The following is a 19,944-nucleotide window of genomic DNA, read 5'->3' on the forward strand; positions in this document are numbered from 1 at the left end:
CCAGACCCCACGTTGAGAACCACTGCTCTATTAGAGATTTTGAATGCTGAATCTCCAAAATGAATGTATAGTTTTGGGAATGCACTCTTTTAGTGTAGCCACAATTGTGCACTGCGCATGCCAATAGAGCAGGCGAGGCCTCGCAGCAGCCGAGCTGGGTATGCGACGCTGCGCAGCGGGCGAGCAAGGCCGCGCAGCAGCCGAGCCTAGGAATTTATTTTGAATCAAATCTGCTGATATTCCATTATCTTGGTTGCCTTTCCTCCTAAAAGATGATACACAGGGGCCATGCACGTGTGCCCGCCCGCCCGCACACGCACACGCGCACACACACACACACACACACACACACGTCCTTTATTACTGTAATGTTGCGTCACCACTCCAACTTACGGTCTAATAGCTGCAGAAACTGCTGACAGGATGCTGCACATGTTATATTAAACCGAGGTGGCAGGCTTTCTTGGTCGCATTGAGGCCAATGCGGAAGTACTAAAAACAGCAGTTCCTTGAATGGACAATTAGTAACCATTTTCTAGTAAGCTAGCTCTCTTATGTTTTCCCTCGTGAGCTAAAATATATATTTTATTGTGGCTCTGACACATTGTCTTACTGGATGAACCTCATTATTTTGTTAACCACCATCAGGCGGCAAGCTCGGACTTGGACAGATGAAGCCTATGCGGAAGTGATAAAAGCTGTAGTTCCTCAAATGGCCACTTGAGGTTGGCTGCAAAAGTGAGTCAGTCCCCATTCAACTCCATGTTAAAATGCCTGACTACAGCATAAATACCGTAAACAACATGTTTACAGCCTGGTTCAAAAAATGCTTTTGTTCTCTACAGCTAATTTCACCTTTCATGACAACTGTACAGGGGGTGAATTTTATATAACTCACCCGTTTAGAGTCAAATAGATGATTTAAAAAAAGAAATACTGTTTTGGGCGTGATTGACAGGACACCTGTCCAGTGATCGCATGTTCACGGACCAATAGCAGGCGGGGCTACAGCTCTGTGGGAAACAAACGCCTGGTCTCGCGCGAGCTGCGTGAGAACAAAGATGGCAGCGGCCAAAACGCCAAACTAGAGGCTTCAAAATGGTCTATGTATTAAACATCTCCTATGTATTACCAATGAACCAAAGTAGTTAATGAAGATCTATGCAATTTGCAAAGCAAATGTCCTCATTATACAGACCTAGTTGGAATACATGAGTTAGGTTTTTCCAGTGACAAGGCCATTCACATTCACTTAGATCAGGGCTGCTCTGTTCAGCCCTGAATCTTTCAGCAGGCCTGGTCCCTCAATGTGCACTTGAGCTGTGAACCTGGTGAAAAAGGGGATGACAGGATGCTAAGTGTTTCTGGCTGCCTGCCCAGCTTCTCATGTGCTCCGAGAGGCGGAGATATCAACAGAGACATAAGACAATGCAGTCATGTTATGATCTCCACCAAAGCCTCATTAGAGTATTAGCCAAAGATGATCTTCAGATTACTGCTACCGCCGTGCTTCACTGGAGTTTGACTCTTAAAGTGTTCTGGAGTGTGTCCAATAGGTCTACAGAGCAAGCAGCATATGGGTCAACCATGTCATGACTGAAATAATGAATCAAATGTAATCTAATGTAATACAATGCTATTCCTACAAAGTGTGCAAAGATTGGATTTTGAAGGATATGGCTTTTATGTCATATTCATGCAACAGTATAGCCTCAAATTAGCCCACAAAGAGAATGTTAATAGAGCAGATATATTTATTGAATTTTATTCAAAAATTATCCAAAGCTAATGCACCGTAATGATATTCAAAACACATTAAAAACATCTAGATGACTCCTAAATGCTACACATTCTTGCAGGGTTTGGTATTATTCAATATGACTATTTCTCCAGTTTTGCAAATGTCTACTGTAATGTATTGTAAGCTATTAAAAGTATTGTTTAGTTTTTGGCAACCAATCGTTGTGTTAAGAGTCGATATTTCATATTTGAAGTACCAAACTATTTAACCGACCAACAGATTTCTAAAAGAGCTCCCCCTTTCAAGAGAGAAAAACCAAACAGGATAGCTCTTTGTTTCTCTCAAAGGCAGCCATGTTGTTGCCATGGCAGTGAGCGGCTAGTGCAGCCTCTGTCCCTGCTTCCCTCAGTGCTGCTGTAAAATGTGACCTCCTTAATCTTTCAGTGTCTCTGGAGTTCCCTCAGCTTCACTGGGCGTGACACACATCGCCACTTAAGACCAATTAGTGCAGTCACTGGCTGATATAAGTAGCCTATTGGAATTTAGGATTTTTTTCGGTCAACAGGAAGTTGTTTGTGCAAATGCATGGACATGTGTCATACGTAATAGCATGGAGGACTTCTCCGTCTCTTTTCTTTTTTTTAAAGAATGTTCCCCACTGTGTTATACACGATCATCATGATTAGCAAATTGGGCTATTTTCCATGAAAAGGGTAGCGGGATGTTGATTTGAACGAGGTGTGACGCCTATGCGAGTTAGCAAAACAAAAAGCACCGACGGGGGTTACAGGGGTGATGTTTTTATTTATTCGCCGCTCCTATCGAACAGTATCTGGGGGCTGGTTGCTATGGCAACTAGTGAGCCCATACTGGAGAGCGACCAGGAGACATTAATAAGCTTACTGTGAGCTTCTTTGGCTCCTTCTGTTGGTCATGAGCATGGGTGCTGGCTGTAGCGCGCGCGCGCGCACACACACACACACACTCATGTGCAGACACACGCACACACACACACTCACACTCATGTGCAGACACACGTCAAACACACACGTCAAACACACACACACACACACACACACACTCATGTGCAGACACACACAAACACACACACACACTAGGGCTGGGCAATATATCGATATCGTGATATCGTCTTAGATTTTGAATATTGGCATAAGTGTCGTCTTTTCCTGGTTTTAAAGGCTGCATTATAGTAAAGTGATGTCATTTTCTGAACTTACCAGAATGTTGTAGCTGTTGTATTATTTGCCTTTACCCACTTAGTCACTATATCCACATTACTGAGGATCATTTATTAAAAATCTCATTGTGTAAACATTTTGTGGAAGCACCAATAGTCAGGGAAGGAAACACTGTCTGTCTTTGCATTTTATTTTGATCACAGTCTTGCTTTGTGACATCTAACATGTGACTTTGACATTTAGCCCACATCGTAGAAAATACAGAGATATATATCGTGTATCACCATTCAGCCTAAAAATACAGAGATTGTTGGTCCACATGGGCCAGCCCTACACACAAACACACAGAACATACTAGTAGCTTATGCATACATTCATGCTCCAAAATCAGCCCAAACACAGACGACACTCTTACGCATCACTTCTGATGAAGATGGGAGGTGCCAGACAATTGATGCTAGAAACCCACGATAAGAGAATGTTCCACCATCTGCCGCATTTTCCCCTCCATCACGGGTACCCAGAGTGTGAGGGGAGGGAGGGGGGGGGGGGGGGTACCCAGAGTGTGAAGGGAGGGAGGGGGGGAGGGGGGGGGGGTCAACGCCTTGTTGGGAGCACAGACAGGAACACGACTAGCCAGGGGGGTATTGTGAGGCTTTGTAAGCTAAGGATTCCCCTAGAAAAAAAGCCCTCCCCCAATCGCTCACAGCAAGTCTACCATACAAAGACGTGCTAAGCTAGTGTGTGGCCAAAGGGTGGGGCGCTTTGTGTATGTGTGCATGTGTGTTTGTGCATGTGTGTGTGTGCACGCGCACAAATGTGTGAAAAGTCACATGCATATTAAGATATTCTAATACTGATGTCTCCTTATTCACTGAGCACTAATGAACTGCTTTTATTTATTTGCATATTTTCAATTTAGTTGAACATGCATGAGTAAGAAGCCACGAGCCTGTTGATGTCAACTCTTTAAATCCCAGGAGACTGAATCAAATTAATTGCAAATTAATATATTTTTTCCCCCTGTGCCACATGCAAACAATAGCACTTAAACGTCCCATTTCGTGTAAAACTGGATTTCCTTGCCTCTTTGTTTATAAAGGACGTGGGCGTGGTGCTACTGTATATAAACATCATGGACGTCTCGAAACAGAGAAATCCACAGACTCCATGCTGTGTTTCATCAAACACAAGTAAGGCATGTTTGGTTTTAAAGGACAAACGGGGAAATAAAGCTCAAAATTAAACACTTCATTGTTATGTAGGCCTATAAATCAAGAATTTAGCGCTGATAAAACTCAGTGGGCTGGCAATTAATTTGCTAATTGGTAATTAATGATAACTGCAAAGTAAATTGCCTGTTAACATGTCAGAAATGTCCTTATCAGTATTGCTACAATGTTAACCCTATAACTCATGTTGAAGATGTTGCCGCACGGCAGAATGTGTCTGAGGCCGCTTATATTTTCACTACAGCTAAGGTGTTAAATATAGCATAAGACTGGGAAAATAAATGTTTTTCTGACTTATAAGGGTACATGATACCAAGCAGCAGTTTATTGAAACTCTGGAACATTTGGAGATGCCTGAATATGTGGGTCTCTGTCCCCCAAGAGCGTTAAGACTTAGCATGCAATGCGGACCATCTAGGGAATGACCACAAAGACGCAGGGTTTTCTGGCTCTAAGGAAACACATGTTGACATCTGATAGGCAGCAGTTCCTCATGTCTGGAAAGCCTAGCATGACAAAATGAGCTGAGGGAAATTATGCTGATCCTGGTGCTCAAATTAAGTGATTTCTTAGAAGCTCAATTACTGCCAAGTAGGGCCGGGTATCGTTCAAAAATGTTCTATATCGATACCGCTACCGGTACCTTGACTTCGATACTGGTTCCTGAATGATACTTTTCCCCCCGATACTTTACTCTCTGTAATTCAAAATAATAATAACTTCAGTTGTAAAAAATAAGTCCAAACTTCTCAATCTCAACATTGTTATTTATTTAGAACATTATTTCATAATCGTGTGCGCCATGCTCATGCTGCATTCAAGAACAACTCGGAAAAACCGAGATGCACTCGTAGGTATTGAAATTTGGTGAATCGATACTCGGAGTGAATCGATACTCGGCAGTATTGACGTAGTTCGGTCGATACCATAAAAGTGTCAAAGTTCAATACCCAGCCCTACTGCCAAAGAGCACAGAGCAGAGTCCATCATGCTGGCTCAATTTACAGCAACTGGAATGGGGTTTGTTTTGACCTGCCCAGAACCACCGCTGCTGAAATCTCTAACCTTGATTACAGGTTTCCAATAAACAAGCTACTTGTTAGTCCATGTGACTTTTGTGTACAAGCCCTTTGCTTACAGTTCCGCAGTGTGAACCTAAATGAACAAAATGCAAGTAAACGTTCCCAATGGCTCAGACCAAAGACCATGTAGGTGTGATCGCACTCTTACAGCGAATCTTATTCACTGCATGCCCACACAAGGACCTCCTTATACCATGCTGGAGTTTTCTTCTAAGGGTGCTTTCTCACTGGCGCCCCGGTACCGTTCCCGAGCACACTTGTCCATAAATTGACCCCAGTTTCAGAACGTTTGACGAGTGTGAACGTTGCGTTCCATTCCGTTCCGTGCCCGGGTGCGCAACAGGGAACCGTGACAGGATCCACTTGAAAAGGTGGTCTGGGGAGCGCATTGGCGTGCCCGGGCACGGAGCACTTGCGAGTGTGAAAGCCAACCGTTCCGAACCACATAGACAACACACGGGCGAAGATAAACTCCAGGCATAGTTGATGATGCAAGTGCACTCTGTTCCGTTTTCGAGCGCGGAAGAAATGTTGTAATGTGAAAGCTGACCAGCGGGGGAGAGGGGAGGGGGGGGGGCAATCGTTCCCGGGTGCGGAACGGAACGGAACGGAACGAAAGCAATCGTTCCCAGTGAGAAAGCATCCTTATTCTCAATGATAAGGACTTGACCTTATATACAAGTCTCCAACAGTGCACAGTGTTTTTGTTTTTTTAGCATGTAGAACAAGTGCTAGAAGATTAAAAAAAAAAAAGATTTTGGCAAAAGAGTTGTGCAATTTAAACAGTTTTATCTCATCTCTTGGCAAAAGCACGAATCACAACAGGGAGTTCCCCCAAGCATCTGTTTAGCACAACTGCTGTAGCAAAAAAAAAAGGGCTCAATGGACACAGGATTAGTCCATGTGGGCAATATGGAATATTAGACTGAATAATTAATCAAGGGTGCCACAGAAAGAATTTTAACCAATAATTTATTAACACATTCATTTGGAGACAAGAAAGAGCATGGAAGCATTACACACTAAAAGACGAAAATGCTATTAATGTAAATATTGCGATGCCATTATCAAAATGAAACTCCAGGGGCAATTTATGATCGCCCGACGAGCATCGCCGCTGAACGTCACGTTACGTTCCATTATCGCTGGACGCTGACTTTGGACGCTGTCACTAATAAAAGTTATAAATACTAGGCGATAGGAGCATGCATCGTGCGTGCAGAGACAATACCACAGATATTTTTTACAATTAATTGATTAACTGATCGTTAAGGTGTGCAGCGGTTAAGGAAAATGCATGAAATTCCCATCCCCAAAGGGGAGATATCTGAATAACTTCACCTAGCAATGGTGTCATGTTTGTTTGTTAACCTGGCTATAGATAAGCTATCAGTTAAGCTATGAATGCTATGAAAGCAGGGCACACAATTAGACCAAATGCTGGTAATGAATGCTGGTTGGAGGGGCCCTTTTGGAATTTTTGCCTAGGGCCCCAACTAGCCTGGGTAAACCCAGCCTCCACGTGACCTGCTCTCAGACCTGTTCTCAGTCACTACGCTAGTGACTGAGAACTCTGAGAGCAGGTCACGTGGCGGCTGGGTTCACCCAGGCTAGGCCCCAACAGACTCTACAATCACCACTGAGAACAATGGAAAAACGGTTTAAAACAACAATAATTATATTATTATTTTTTACTTACAAACTGCCAAAAATGAGCCAACAAGATGCAGCAGCAATACTTGGTGAATGTTCGTCTGTATATGGAGAGATCGCAGTGTCTCTGTCTGTTGGTCGGTGTATGCCAGACCGCTGTTTGAAACAGCTGGAGGCCTAGGCTAACTTACTGTATGCATTCTGACAGTCAATCAAATTCAGTAAATAGCAAAGCTGTCTCATCATCAAATCATGCTTATTTCCCACCTTACTATCACAAATAATTAAGTACTTAAGCATTGATGCTTCAAGTATGACTGATCTGAAATCACTCATCGCCCACAGTTCTTTTTATAGCAGCAGATTACGTCTTAACACCTACATGGTTAAACCTTAACACATTACATAACAGTTAAACTTACACTGTACGCTATCAGATTTCACTATTCTACTGCTTCTGAGATAGCTCAATATGTGCCTCACTCTACTGCCAAATCCCTGTGTTCTCTTCAATGCTTCAGTTGGTGTGTTTACACTACTTTTGTATTATCCTCAGAAAGCTCTTCTTGCAGGGTTCCTAGACATTCCATTCCACCTGCAACATTTCCATATCATATCCAGACCTTTGTTTCAAAGATTTTGTCTGGTGTTCACTATGATTTATGCAGATAGACATCTTGCCCCTGCTAACTAGGTCATATCACTGTAGAGATGAAGATTGTTCTTCATAATGACAAATATCAGAATGCCTGTATAGCCCTTTTCCCACATGCGCTTTGTACCGCAAAATGACCGGAACGTGGTCAAATGGCTGCATGTGGGAAAGGCGCCGTGCCGGTATAAGCGCGACCCCGTCGTCGCGGCCATTTCACCAGTTTTGAGCTAGTCAGAAGAGCGGTATGCCGCGATAGACAGACAGGTGAGAAAGGGGTCCAGTCATTTTCCGCTATCAGTGGGCTGTGACTTCGTGGACCAGGTTGCACACAGTAGACAGTCCAACACCAAATACACAGCTGATTGTTCGATATTCCCCTGGTGTTGCGTACCACCAAAGGACTATTGCCAGTCGCAAACGCGCTTCCAGTGGTTTTCGCCACCGGGTGATCTTGCGTGCGGGTCGGACCAGACTCAGCACGTAATACCGGGACATGCGAAAATGACGCTTCCATTCCACGTCGTCAAAATTGTTCAGAGCATCTTCCCAAAATAAATTCCCTCCTGGTCTCTCTCGCTTCCAGACGGCTCTAGTCTCACGCAGCAGCGCAGAGGTACATAACACTGTCATGATCTGTCCCCGGTCTATCTTCATATTCTGCGCGACACTCTCATGGGCGAGGTGTACACACGTTGCTTAATGTTCCAGCGGGCATAATCTAATCATTAGCGCACATTAAAGCAAACTGGCGAAATGATCTTGTGATAATAAGAGCAGTAGCCTATGTCAGCTTCATGTGTGTGTGTGCTGATTTTCCCCTCTACTCTCTGCTCGCTCTCTGGCCACAGTCCGTCCTCCTCCTTCAGTCACAGCCCGACAGGGACTAAGCAACGTTGCCGACAGCCAAGGCAAGCCCGGACACATCAAATGAAGCCAGTCTGTAAAAAGTGCTTCAACGCGACGCAGGTGAACGGATAAACAAGCAAACTTATTTCACCATTCGGAGTTTTGCCGACACGTCACTCCCCACCCGCTCTGCAGTGCCGCCCCCCCCCCCCCCCCCCCCCACATACAGGCAATTTCGCTGATAGATTCCCACATGCCAGAGGAGAGGTGTGAAGGGAAATGTCCGATATTGACACAGGTAATTTTCCGGTACGCATGTGGGAAAAGGGCTTATGTGAGACGATTGGCAGCCTGGCAGGGTTCCTACATGGTTGCCATTTTAAAATGACATTTTTCCCAGACAGTATGTTCAGACCCAATGAGCATCCCTCTACCGTACACATATCTGAACATTATTCTTCACATCAACAACAGCTATGGACTCAAAACGGGTCTACAACAACATAAAAGCTATAATTATGTGTGTATCGGACCTGAATCACAACATTTTCCAAACTATTTAATGTTCCGGACTTTCCAGACCTGCATGGGAACCTCAACCCTCTAATCTAATTCTCATCTATATCCAGTTCTCAGCTGCTGCAGCAACTCAACTTCCCCACGGGGATCATTAAAGTTTCATATAATCCACCTGCCTGTTCATCCATCCATCCACCCATCTGTCCAAACATGAAGCCCTCAATCCTCCATCCCTCTCTATGCCTCTATCCATCCATCCATCCATCTGTGATCTGGCTGTGTCTACAGTATATCAGTGTGATGTGTGAATCGATCTGTGATCTGGCTGTGTCTACAGTATATCAGTGTGATGTGTGAATCGATCTGTGATCTGGCTGTGTCTAAAGTATATCAGTGTGAGGTGTGAATCGATCTGTGATCTGGCTGTGTCTACAGTATATCAGTGTGATGTGTGAATCGATCTGTGATCTGGCTGTGTCTACAGTATATCAGTGTGATGTGTGAATCGATCTGTGATCTGGCTGTGTCTACAGTATATCAGTGTGATGTGTGAATCGATCTGTGATCTGGCTGTGTCTACAGTATATCAGTGTGAGGTGTGAATCGATCTGTGATCTGGCTGTGTCTAAAGTATATCAGTGTGATGTGTGAATCAATCTGTGATCTGGCTGTGTCTACAGTATATCAGTGTGATGTGTGAATTGATCTGTGATCTGGCTGTGTCTACAGTATATCAGTGTGATGTGTGAATCGATCTGTGATCTGGCTGTGTCTACAGTATATCAGTGTGATGTGTGAATCGATCTGTGATCTGGCTGTGTCTACAGTATATCAGTGTGATGTGTGAATCGATCTGTGATCTGGCTGTGTCTACAGTATATCAGTGTGATGTGTGAATCGATCTGTGATCTGGCTGTGTCTACAGTATATCAGTGTGATGTGTGAATCGATCTGTGATCTGGCTGTGTCTAAAGTATATCAGTGTGATGTGTGAATCAATCTGTGATCTGGCTGTGTCTACAGTATATCAGTGTGATGTGTGAATTGATCTGTGATCTGGCTGTGTCTACAGTATATCAGTGTGAGGTGTGAATCGATCTGTGATCTGGCTGTGTCTAAAGTATATCAGTGTGATGTGTGAATCAATCTGTGATCTGGCTGTGTCTACAGTATATCAGTGTGATGTGTGAATTGATCTGTGATCTGGCTGTGTCTACAGTATATCAGTGTGAGGTGTGAATCGATCTGTGATCTGGCTGTCTACAGTATATCAGTGTGAGGTGTGAATCGATCTGTGATCTGGCTGTGTCTACAGTATATCAGTGTGAGGTGTGAATCGATCTGTGATCTGGCTGTGTCTAAAGTATATCAGTGTGATGTGTGAATCGATCTGTGATCTGGCTGTGTCTACAGTATATCAGTGTGATGTGTGAATCGATCTGTGATCTGGCTGTGTCTACAGTATATCAGTGTGATGTGTGAATCGATCTGTGATCTGGCTGTGTCTACAGTATATCAGTGTGAGGTGTGAATCGATCTGTGATCTGGCTGTGTCTAAAGTATATCAGTGTGATGTGTGAATCGATCTGTGATCTGGCTGTGTCTACAGTATATCAGTGTGATGTGTGAATCGATCTGTGATCTGGCTGTGTCTACAGTATATCAGTGTGATGTGTGAATCGATCTGTGATCTGGCTGTGTCTACAGTATATCAGTGTGAGGTGTGAATCGATCTGTGATCTGGTTGTGTCTAAAGTATATCAGTGTGATGTGTGAATCGATCTGTGATCTGGCTGTGTCTACAGTATATCAGTGTGATGTGTGAATCGATCTGTGATCTGGCTGTGTCTACAGTATATCAGTGTGATGTGTGAATCGATCTGTGATCTGGCTGTGTCTACAGTATATCAGTGTGAGGTGTGAATCGATCTGTGATCTGGCTGTGTCTATAGTATATCAGTGTGAGGTGTGAATCGATCTGTGATCTGGTTGTGTCTACAGTATATCAGTGTGAGGTGTGAATCGATCTGTGATCTGGCTGTGTCTACAGTATATCAGTGTGATGTGTGAATCGATCTGTGATCTGGCTGTGTCTAAAGTATATCAGTGTGATGTGTGAATCGATCTGTGATCTGGCTGTTTCTAAAGTATATCAGTGTGAGGTGTGAATCGATCTGTGATCTGGCTGTGTCTACAGTATATCAGTGTGAGGTGTGAATCGATCTGTGATCTGGCTGTGTCTAAAGTATATCAGTGTGAGGTGTGAATCGATCTGTGATCTGGCTGTGTCTAAAGTATATCAGTGTGATGTGTGAATCGATCTGTGATCTGGCTGTTTCTAAAGTATATCAGTGTGAGGTGTGAATCGATCTGTGATCTGGCTGTGTCTACAGTATATCAGTGTGAGGTGTGAATCGATCTGTGATCTGGCTGTGTCTAAAGTATATCAGTGTGAGGTGTGAATCGATCTGTGATCTGGCTGTGTCTATAGTATATCAGTGTGATGTGTGAATCGATCTGTGATCTGGTTGTGTCTATATCAGTGTGATTGTGAGGTGTGAATCGATCTGTGATCTGGTTGTGTCTACAGTATATCAGTGTGATGTGTGAATCGATCTGTGATCTGGCTGTGTCTACAGTATATCAGTGTGATGTGTGAATCGCCTCACAAGTTATTAGTACTCTATCTACATACTATAATAAGACTGCTAGGTTTCGGCCAGCGAAATGTTGACCATTTTTGCATTTCAAATTATGCACACAGTAGCTGTCACACTGTCTGGGCTGGATCGCTACTGAACAGATGTATTTTCCGCACAACAAACTTTGATTTATTATAACAGTATCATTATTTGCATGACTTGCAAGTCAGTGAGAAAGCCCTCTTGCACAGTGTAGAGATACAAATATAATACAGACTTATTCACCATACTCGAGTCGCGGTTGTCGGGTGAAAACACATCTTCAAAATGTCAACTTTTTAGAAAGATAAACAGTCCCAGTTTGTCCAATGTTTTGAATAGGTTCCATGAACCCAAGAGGCATAGAACTTTCTCAGCCCATAGAGGAGCATCTAATTCATCAAGTTAAGTTAGAATTTGAAAATGATGAAAATTGGGAGTTATGAGGTTTTCACAATGACAAATATTTGTCCAGTGTAAGTCTATACATGCACTGCATTGTGTATATGTCTCCTATTCTTGCTTTCTTACCACCATAAAGCGTGCATTTACATGATAAGGATCTGCTGACACCTCCTTGGTGATGGTATAATTGAATCTGTATGACTAATAAGATTAGGAGAATCCCATTTTGAAATCAGATGTCCCCCCTCCCATATTTAAGGAGAGGTTGAGTTAATGCAGTAGACCCACCGCCAAGGGGGCAGACGGGCTTAACCATTCTCAGAGAGCCAGGGGTGATAAGGGTGGGCTGGGTGGGGAAGGATGACCAACGCCCCTGAACACCCCCCTCTCCCAACATGACACAGCCAGAAGGTCCATATCAACTGCTGCTCAGTCTGTTACCCACAAGCACCACTTTAAATGTTTTTTTCACACACCTGCCTTGCCTAGAATCCGCCCTCCCATCTTTTGATACACCCACACGCAGTCCTCTCTGACTACCACCGAGACCCCCCCTCTGCCCCCTCTATCCCCCACCCCCCTCTGACTGCCCCCTCCTCCTCCTCCCTCCTCTCTGGCTCCTCCACCAGGGACCAAGGAGGGTTTTTCAGCACTTGCCACAGCAGCTCGCAATGGGCAGCAGCGCGACGACTCAGTGATCCTTCTCATAGCCCCCACCACTTGACAGAAATCACTGCTGACAAGCACTCACAGGGTTCAGCAGAGAGACCTAGAGAGAGAGAGAGAGTGGGAAAGAAATAGAGAAAGAGAGAAAGACAGCGGGAGTGCTTTGTGTGGACTACCCATCAGCTGATATCCCCCCCGAAGAGAAATACGATTTCAAACCCGCAAACCCAAAAAGGCTTTTTCCCTCCCATCTCTAGTTGCTCTAAACCTAGAACCAGCAGCAGCATGGAAGAGGATATGGATGAGGGGCAGACCCAGAAAGGTAAAAGACTATTTCTCTTTACATACATTTGGGTGGCTTCCCTTAAGCAAATGTGACATGAGTGCTTTGTCTGTGTGTCAGCGGTGCGCTCGCAAGAGGACCCATCGCACAAAATGTTCCCCTTTTCCTTTCTGAATACTGAATAGACGAGCAGCTGTTTGTGGTCATTCCTTTGTCCATTGAGTGTCAGCACTCCACTGAAGAGTGCAAGTCTATATGTTGTCGAGGCAGTCAGAGAGGGGTGTGAACCGCTTCGGCAAAAGGGCTGGACCGCCTTTGTTCACTTGATAAGGCTTTCATGCCTGTCTGTGGCGATGGCTGAGGGGGAAACATGGACCGAGGAGAACCCAACCAAGCCTCTAGTCTGCACCCATTAATCCATTTAGCTCTCCAGTTGGAGTCTTTGTATCTAAATTGCCAGACGTTGTATCTTTGCATCAATGCTCTTGTGTTTGTCTGTGGCGCTCGGCGAGGATTTGACGCAGGGCGAAGGGGTTTCTTCCGTGCCTTCACGCAGGGGCACTGTTTTGCTTTGTGCAAAGTGGGATTGCCATTTATAATTCACCGACCCGCTTCGCATGAATGACCGAGTGTCTGGTTGAGACTCACCAAAGTAGTGAGACTATTATTGTTGTTTACTAGGAGGGAGGGCAACGTTTTGAAGCGTTCTTTCTAAAGCCGTGCTGAAAAGTCGAGCAGAGGGGATGCTGTCATCATACAGGGAAACACCTTTGTCTCAGTCGTCCCAGTCTCCCTCCCTCCCGGGTTTATTCTATGCGACAGGCATGGCTTGATATGTTTGTTTGTGTGTCTCTCTTCCTCCCTCCCTCCCCTCCCTCTCCCCCTCCTCCCCTGGAAACCAATGCTTCTCACAGACAGGCATGAGCTGAAACTGTTGCCATGGCGCTGGCCAAGTGTAGTCATTACCTATTCTCTCTTCACCCACACTCTCACTGATGACATTTCAGTAGCGCAGGAATAGTTCACTGGGTCTGTGTGTGCATGAGGGAGAGAGAGAGAGAGAGAGTATGTGTGTGCATGAGAGAGAAAGAGAGAGAGATAAAGAGATTGAGAGGGAGGAGAGAGAGAGAGACTTGGGCGAATTTGACAAGCAACACCATCTAGCACAGAGAAAGACAGCAACAGAGAGAGAGAGTAATCATTGCCATAGGTTAGTACCACCTATGGATATGGAGAGATTAGCAGATTATAATTTTTTCTCTGACTAAATGATGAAGATCTTGACAAAATTAGGATTATATGTATGAGGATGACAGTCCACATGACAATTCACAACGTTTGGAGTGTCAACCGCAGAAATCCTAACAGATTCTGATTGAATACTTCTTGGCCGCCATTACTAGGTGTGTACTCAGGCATCCCTATTCAGGAAGCAAATCTGTCAGCCTTGGCCACTAACACAAATGCTCAGCCAACTGAAAGAGGCTACCATGCAAGCTGTGCATGCATTTCTCCATGCCACGTCTATTCATTTGTGTGAAGGGTGGTCTTGTAAAGACTACCTATAATGACTTAGTTGAACACTCGTAAACGCTGCGAGCTCCCTCTCCTGCTGGCGCAAATATGGCCCACTGACAGATCTTTACTCCAGCAGATCTGGAGGATCATAAAATATGCAAACAGAGGACAGTAGATTAATTTGCTATTTAGTGCTGCACTCACAGTGCGAGAAGCAAGGCCTCTGAAGTGCAAGCCTCTTCGGTGATGATGAAATAATTATGATTTTTTGCAGGTTATGTTATTGTTTTCCTTGACCATGGAGCCCCAAAACTCTGGCAGGGAAAAGAGGTTGATGAAAAAATGGCAGGCAACACAGTATCGTGAATGTGTTGTGAATGTTGCCCACAACACTGACAGGTGTTTAAAATGCTGTGTGATATTTGTTGCTGCTCACCATTCAAAAAAAGTTTGTGAAAACCACTAACCTGTCACGCCGGAAGGCGACACACCCAAGTTAGCCCCGCCCATTGAACAATTGATGCAGCCACTTAGGGGCCTGCAGCCACCAGGTAGACATCTCTGTGAATCACTACATAGTCTTAGCCCAGGTGTTGCTACAAAACGTAAGAAAAAGCCACAACCTAATTCTCTATCAACTTTTGTCCCTGTATTGTAGCTTGGTAGTAGTAAAGTTCTCTTGAATGTAATCGCAACATAAAATGGTGATTCTACTGTTACCTATGTCTGTCACAAAGAAGGAAACATGGAAAGTAAGATTTAATACAATATACGTCTCCAGTGATGACAAGTTTCTGAAATTTTTCCTGATTGAAACCTAAAATATCCCCAAAAACCCTAATGGAGGAGGAGGGTGGGGTCGGTTCAAAGTTGAATCAAGGGTGAGTAAAAGCTAAGGCCTGTCTGATTGGCATGGTGTGAAATATATTATATTGCGTCTTATTGGCTGCACTGGGTGTGGACAGGCAGGCAGGCAGGCAGGCAGGCAGGCAGGCAGGCAGGCAGGCAGGCAGGCAGACAGGCAGGCAGGCAGGCAGGCAGACAGACAGACAGACAGACAGACAGACAGACAGACAGACAGACAGACACACACACACACACACACACACACACACACACACAATCAAGTGCTGTGGGATAACCAGTTTGTTAAAAGCATTTTATAAATGAATCTTGAATGAATTGACAGGTTCCCTATGGTTAGAGAGAGAGAGAGAAAAAAACGATGTGATTATTAGATTTAAAGACACATCCATCTTCTTTACTGGCTCTAAGATCATACAAGACAATCTTTCAGGTGTTTGATTGGTTAATCTCATGCAGCATGAGGCAACATAACTAGTTTAGAACAGATTGAGGTGGAGGCTGGGCTCATTGATCTCCTCGCACAGAGGGTCTTTGCTAAATTGAAGAGTGGAGAAATGGTGACAAATGTGTCCCTCCTGGGTTTTGAATTCAATTGATGGTTGCATTGACTGCTCATCTGAAACAGGATGAACACATCAGTGTGCCCTGTCAGGTGTAGTTCCATGTTCCTTTGATTTAGCGCCTGTCATTTTGCATAACTTGGGACACAATCATTGCTGGCTTTCTGCTGCAACCGACACGTCGTTCAGTTACAATGTGGGACAATAAATAAAGGAGCTATTTTAAGTGCGGTGCCCTTTTGCCGGGGAAGCCCTCCAACAACTTCCTCCTGCACGGTCCATTCAGCCTCGACGTGTTGATCAAAGCTTTGATTTATCTGAGGGTTGCTCTGGCTGCCAAGTGGTAGTTTACTTTTCTTTCTTTCATTAAAAAACTTTAAAAACGAAATCATGAAACAGAGTAAGAAAGAACTGTTGTGTTTAAAAGCCCTAGCCTTGTTTCTGTTGGTACTTCAGTCCCCAGCAAGCTAAGGAACATGTATTGTGTGATTCACTCTGGACATTCAACAGCATTGCTTAGCCTACTGCACAAGCACTCAGGGGCATAGCTATGGGTGGGCCACCCACTTCTAAAGCCTATACAGTACAAGGCCCATCCAATCACGAGACTTAACACATCAAATTGTGTCATGTAAACACTCATTCCAATCCCTTTGTTTGGTTGGCCTCTCTCGGCTCTCTCTGCACACGCTTGTGCATTTGACGTAACATGTTTAAAAAAAAATTGATGTTGAATTTGATGTTGGCGTCGCAGCCTATTTTTATATCAAGTGCTGATGTAACCCAGTGGTTCCCAAACTGGGGGGCGCAGAGGAACGTGCGAACAGCACGATCGCTGTGATCCCGACTGATCGCTGTGATCTCGACTGGTCATTTCTCCAGTTACTCTATTTCAGAGGCCGTAGTGGGCTCACTTTTAAAGCCAGAGTGAAGTGTCTGGTATCATATGAAACTAGGAGACCTAAGGCATCCATTGGCCTTTGGTACCAACCATGTCAGTTGGATACCAACATTTAGGGGGCTAAATAACGCCAAAGTTAGGCAAAACTTTGGTGAGGGGAAAACCATTTTCAAAGGGGTCCCTTCACCTCTCACCTTAAGATATCTGAATGAAAATGGGTTCTATGGGTACCCACAAGTCTCTCTCTCTCTCTCTCTCTCTCTCTCTCTCTCTCTCTCTCTCTCTCTCTCTCTCTGTTAATTAAAAGTGGTGACATTTTGCTGCACTGTTCAATGTAAAGATTTTAAGTTAAATGTGAAAATATAATCAAGAATGTTTACAAGAAATATGTCAGAAAGCAATTTACTGTATACTATGAAATGTTTTTGGAAGTTGATTTTATTTATTCTTTTCAGCAAAACAAACTAAAGAACAGAGTTTATATATCAGTGCAATTAATAATTCATTCACAACAAAGATGGTAGGCGAAGGCACATTTGGGGTGTGGTGTGCGTGTGTGTGTGTGTGTGTGTGTGTGTGTGTGTGGGGGGGGGGGGGGCTGGGGGTAAATGTTTCTATATCATGAAAAGGGGGCGTGGCAGAACCACTGATGTAACTGCAGCTGTAAGCTAACTACTGTATTACGTTAGTGTTTGGGAACCAATGAGTTACTCTGATTGTATTTGAGCTGCCACGTCTGCATCTGGTGGGTGTGAGATTATTTGGCAGCTGTGCCGGGCTGTTATGACATTCTGTTGGGTCTGATAGGCGCATGTGTTTGCATATGAATATACACTCACTCATAGAGACACTGCCGGAGCGCGTCATCATTCAGAAACCATGCACAAAACGGGGGAAAACACAAACTCCCCCCCCAATCCTGGCGTTCTCCTATGTCGTGTGTTGCACACAAAGATCATATATACGGAAGATGAACACTTCAACTTACTTCCTTGACAGCTAGATCCACATTTTTCTTCTCGCCAATTCTCAATGGCTTCCTTGTTTTGCTCGTAAGTACATTACAAAAACAAAACTTTAATTGGTGATTTTTTACATTTATAGTCTGTGCAGCCCACCACACAACAGCTTTTAGCTATGTTTAAATCAAGGAAAATGACACTGGTGTGTGGACATGAATGGAGCTCTTTCTCCCGTGATGGGCGTGGCCTATTTCATGCAGTGTCTCTATGGGATGAATTGTGTAGCCCATCCACTTTTATTCAGGCCCATCTGCAGTTTTCTTTCTTTCTTTCTTTCTTTCTTTCTTTCTTTCTTTCTTTCTTTCTTTCTTTCTTTCTTTTTTTTTTGGGGGGGGGGGGGGGGGGCTTTTATTTGATAGGACAGTAGGCAGAGAGGAAAGGTGGGGAGAGAGAGAGGGGATGACATGCGGCAAAGGACCACAGGTCAGCCGCGCGAAGGACTTAGCTTTTGTGGTAGGTAGGCGCTCTACCAGGTGAGCCACCGGGATGCCCCACAGTTTCATTTGTGGCTACTGGACGCCGCTGGCTATGCCGCTCAACCAACCTAACTTCTCTCACGTCACTCCCCTCTTCCAGTCCCTTCACTGGCTTCCCATCTCGGCAGTGGCACGCATCAAATTCAAGACACTGGTACTCGGCCTACAGGCAGCACATCAGACAGCTCCTCCCTATCTGCAATCTATGGTCAGGTTCCAAACCTCACATTGCCCCCTCTGGTCCTCCACCTTTGGAGATCACCTCTCCCCCTCCATCGCTATGTGGGCTCAAAACTAATAAGTCGCTCATCCTGCTCGCTACTCTTCTCGTCCCTGGCACCACAACGGTGGAACGAGCTCCCCCCTTCTGTCAGGATGGACAAAGCACTACCCATCCTTTGGCTGAGACTAAAAACACACCTTTTCAGGCTACACCTGGACCCTAACGAACCATCCTTCTACAAAATATATATTATTATTATTATTAATAATAATATTAATAATAATAATAATAATAATAATAATAATAATAATAATAATAATAATAATAATAATAATAATAATAATAAACTAATTAATGCTACTTATTCCTTCAAGTATTGACAAGTGCTGCGTATTCCTTTTAAAAGGTCTTGGTTGATGTAGACTGTGTTGCACAGTTGATTTCACTACTGTTGACAGAATGTACTATTGTAACATCGCTTTGTATAAAAGTGTCTGCAAAATGACGTACTGTAATGTAATGTAATGTTTACATCCTTCAAGCAAAGAGCAAATTATAAATAAATAGCTACTTCCGCCACAAACGAGGGGTAGGTGTCAGTGAGTGCACTCAGCATGATAACGGCCTTCTGTCTTCCTCCTCTGAGGCTGCAAATCTTAGATTATGAGTCAGATGCACCAGGTGGGCACTGCTCACTTCAGCTGCTAGCCAAATGTAGCCGTGCACGCTATGTACCAAAGGGCCATCAGCAGCAGGGGGCAAACAAACACCCTCTGTTTAAAAAATGCAGATTTCAGCGACAGCTCTGAACACACGGGGGGATCGCAATGAGGTTTTGCAGAGACCTTCTGCAAATGAACATAGGTTACACTGGTTGCACTATTTAAGAAGGTAGTAAATAAAGCATTGTGGAGAAGATGTAACACCGTTTCTGTTCATCACCGCTGAATGGAAACATTGAGAAAGGCACACCTGTTAGCACTTCCTGAGCCAAGAAGCGACACCGCAAGGCATCGCCCGCCCTTCTGTTTGATCAGTTTGATCAGGGTATTAACTTGGCATGATGTAATGTGATGAACATTTCATTGAGATTTTCTCTCACATATTAACGCTCCTCCTATTCGTGGATATATTGTACTACATATTGGACTGCACTTGCATGTTGTGATTTGTCTTTTAGATATTTTTCACGTTTTCTTTATCTCTGAATATTGATATGACCGCTACCTTGCATACCTAGACTAAGATAAATTCCTCGAATGTCATATTTGCATAATTTGTGGCAATAAAAGTGATTCTGAAGTGCACATTAAGTAAGAATATAATAATGTCAAAACACTGTACAATATTTGCCAAGGAACATGACATGACACAGTAGGCAAGCACAAGGTTGAAGAATAGGCTGTTTGAGTTTT

General features: G+C 44.1%; 1 protein-coding gene across 1 annotated transcript in view; it reads left to right on the forward strand.

Moving 5' to 3' along the window:
* Positions 1-12,964: 12,964 nt before the first annotated feature.
* The window catches only part of gpm6aa (glycoprotein M6Aa), a gene marked incomplete at both ends in the record, with an annotated part of 27,703 nt that continues 20,723 nt past the window's right edge, over positions 12,965-19,944 (forward strand). Inside the window, one exon of the mRNA XM_083651321.1 lies at positions 12,965-13,001. Coding sequence (XP_083507447.1) covers positions 12,965-13,001 — 37 coding nt within the window. The remainder of the gene's footprint in view (positions 13,002-19,944) is intronic.

This window comes from Poromitra crassiceps (assembly GCF_964638095.1).
Source record: "Poromitra crassiceps genome assembly, chromosome: 15".
Classification (NCBI taxonomy): Eukaryota; Metazoa; Chordata; class Actinopteri; order Beryciformes; family Melamphaidae; genus Poromitra; species Poromitra crassiceps.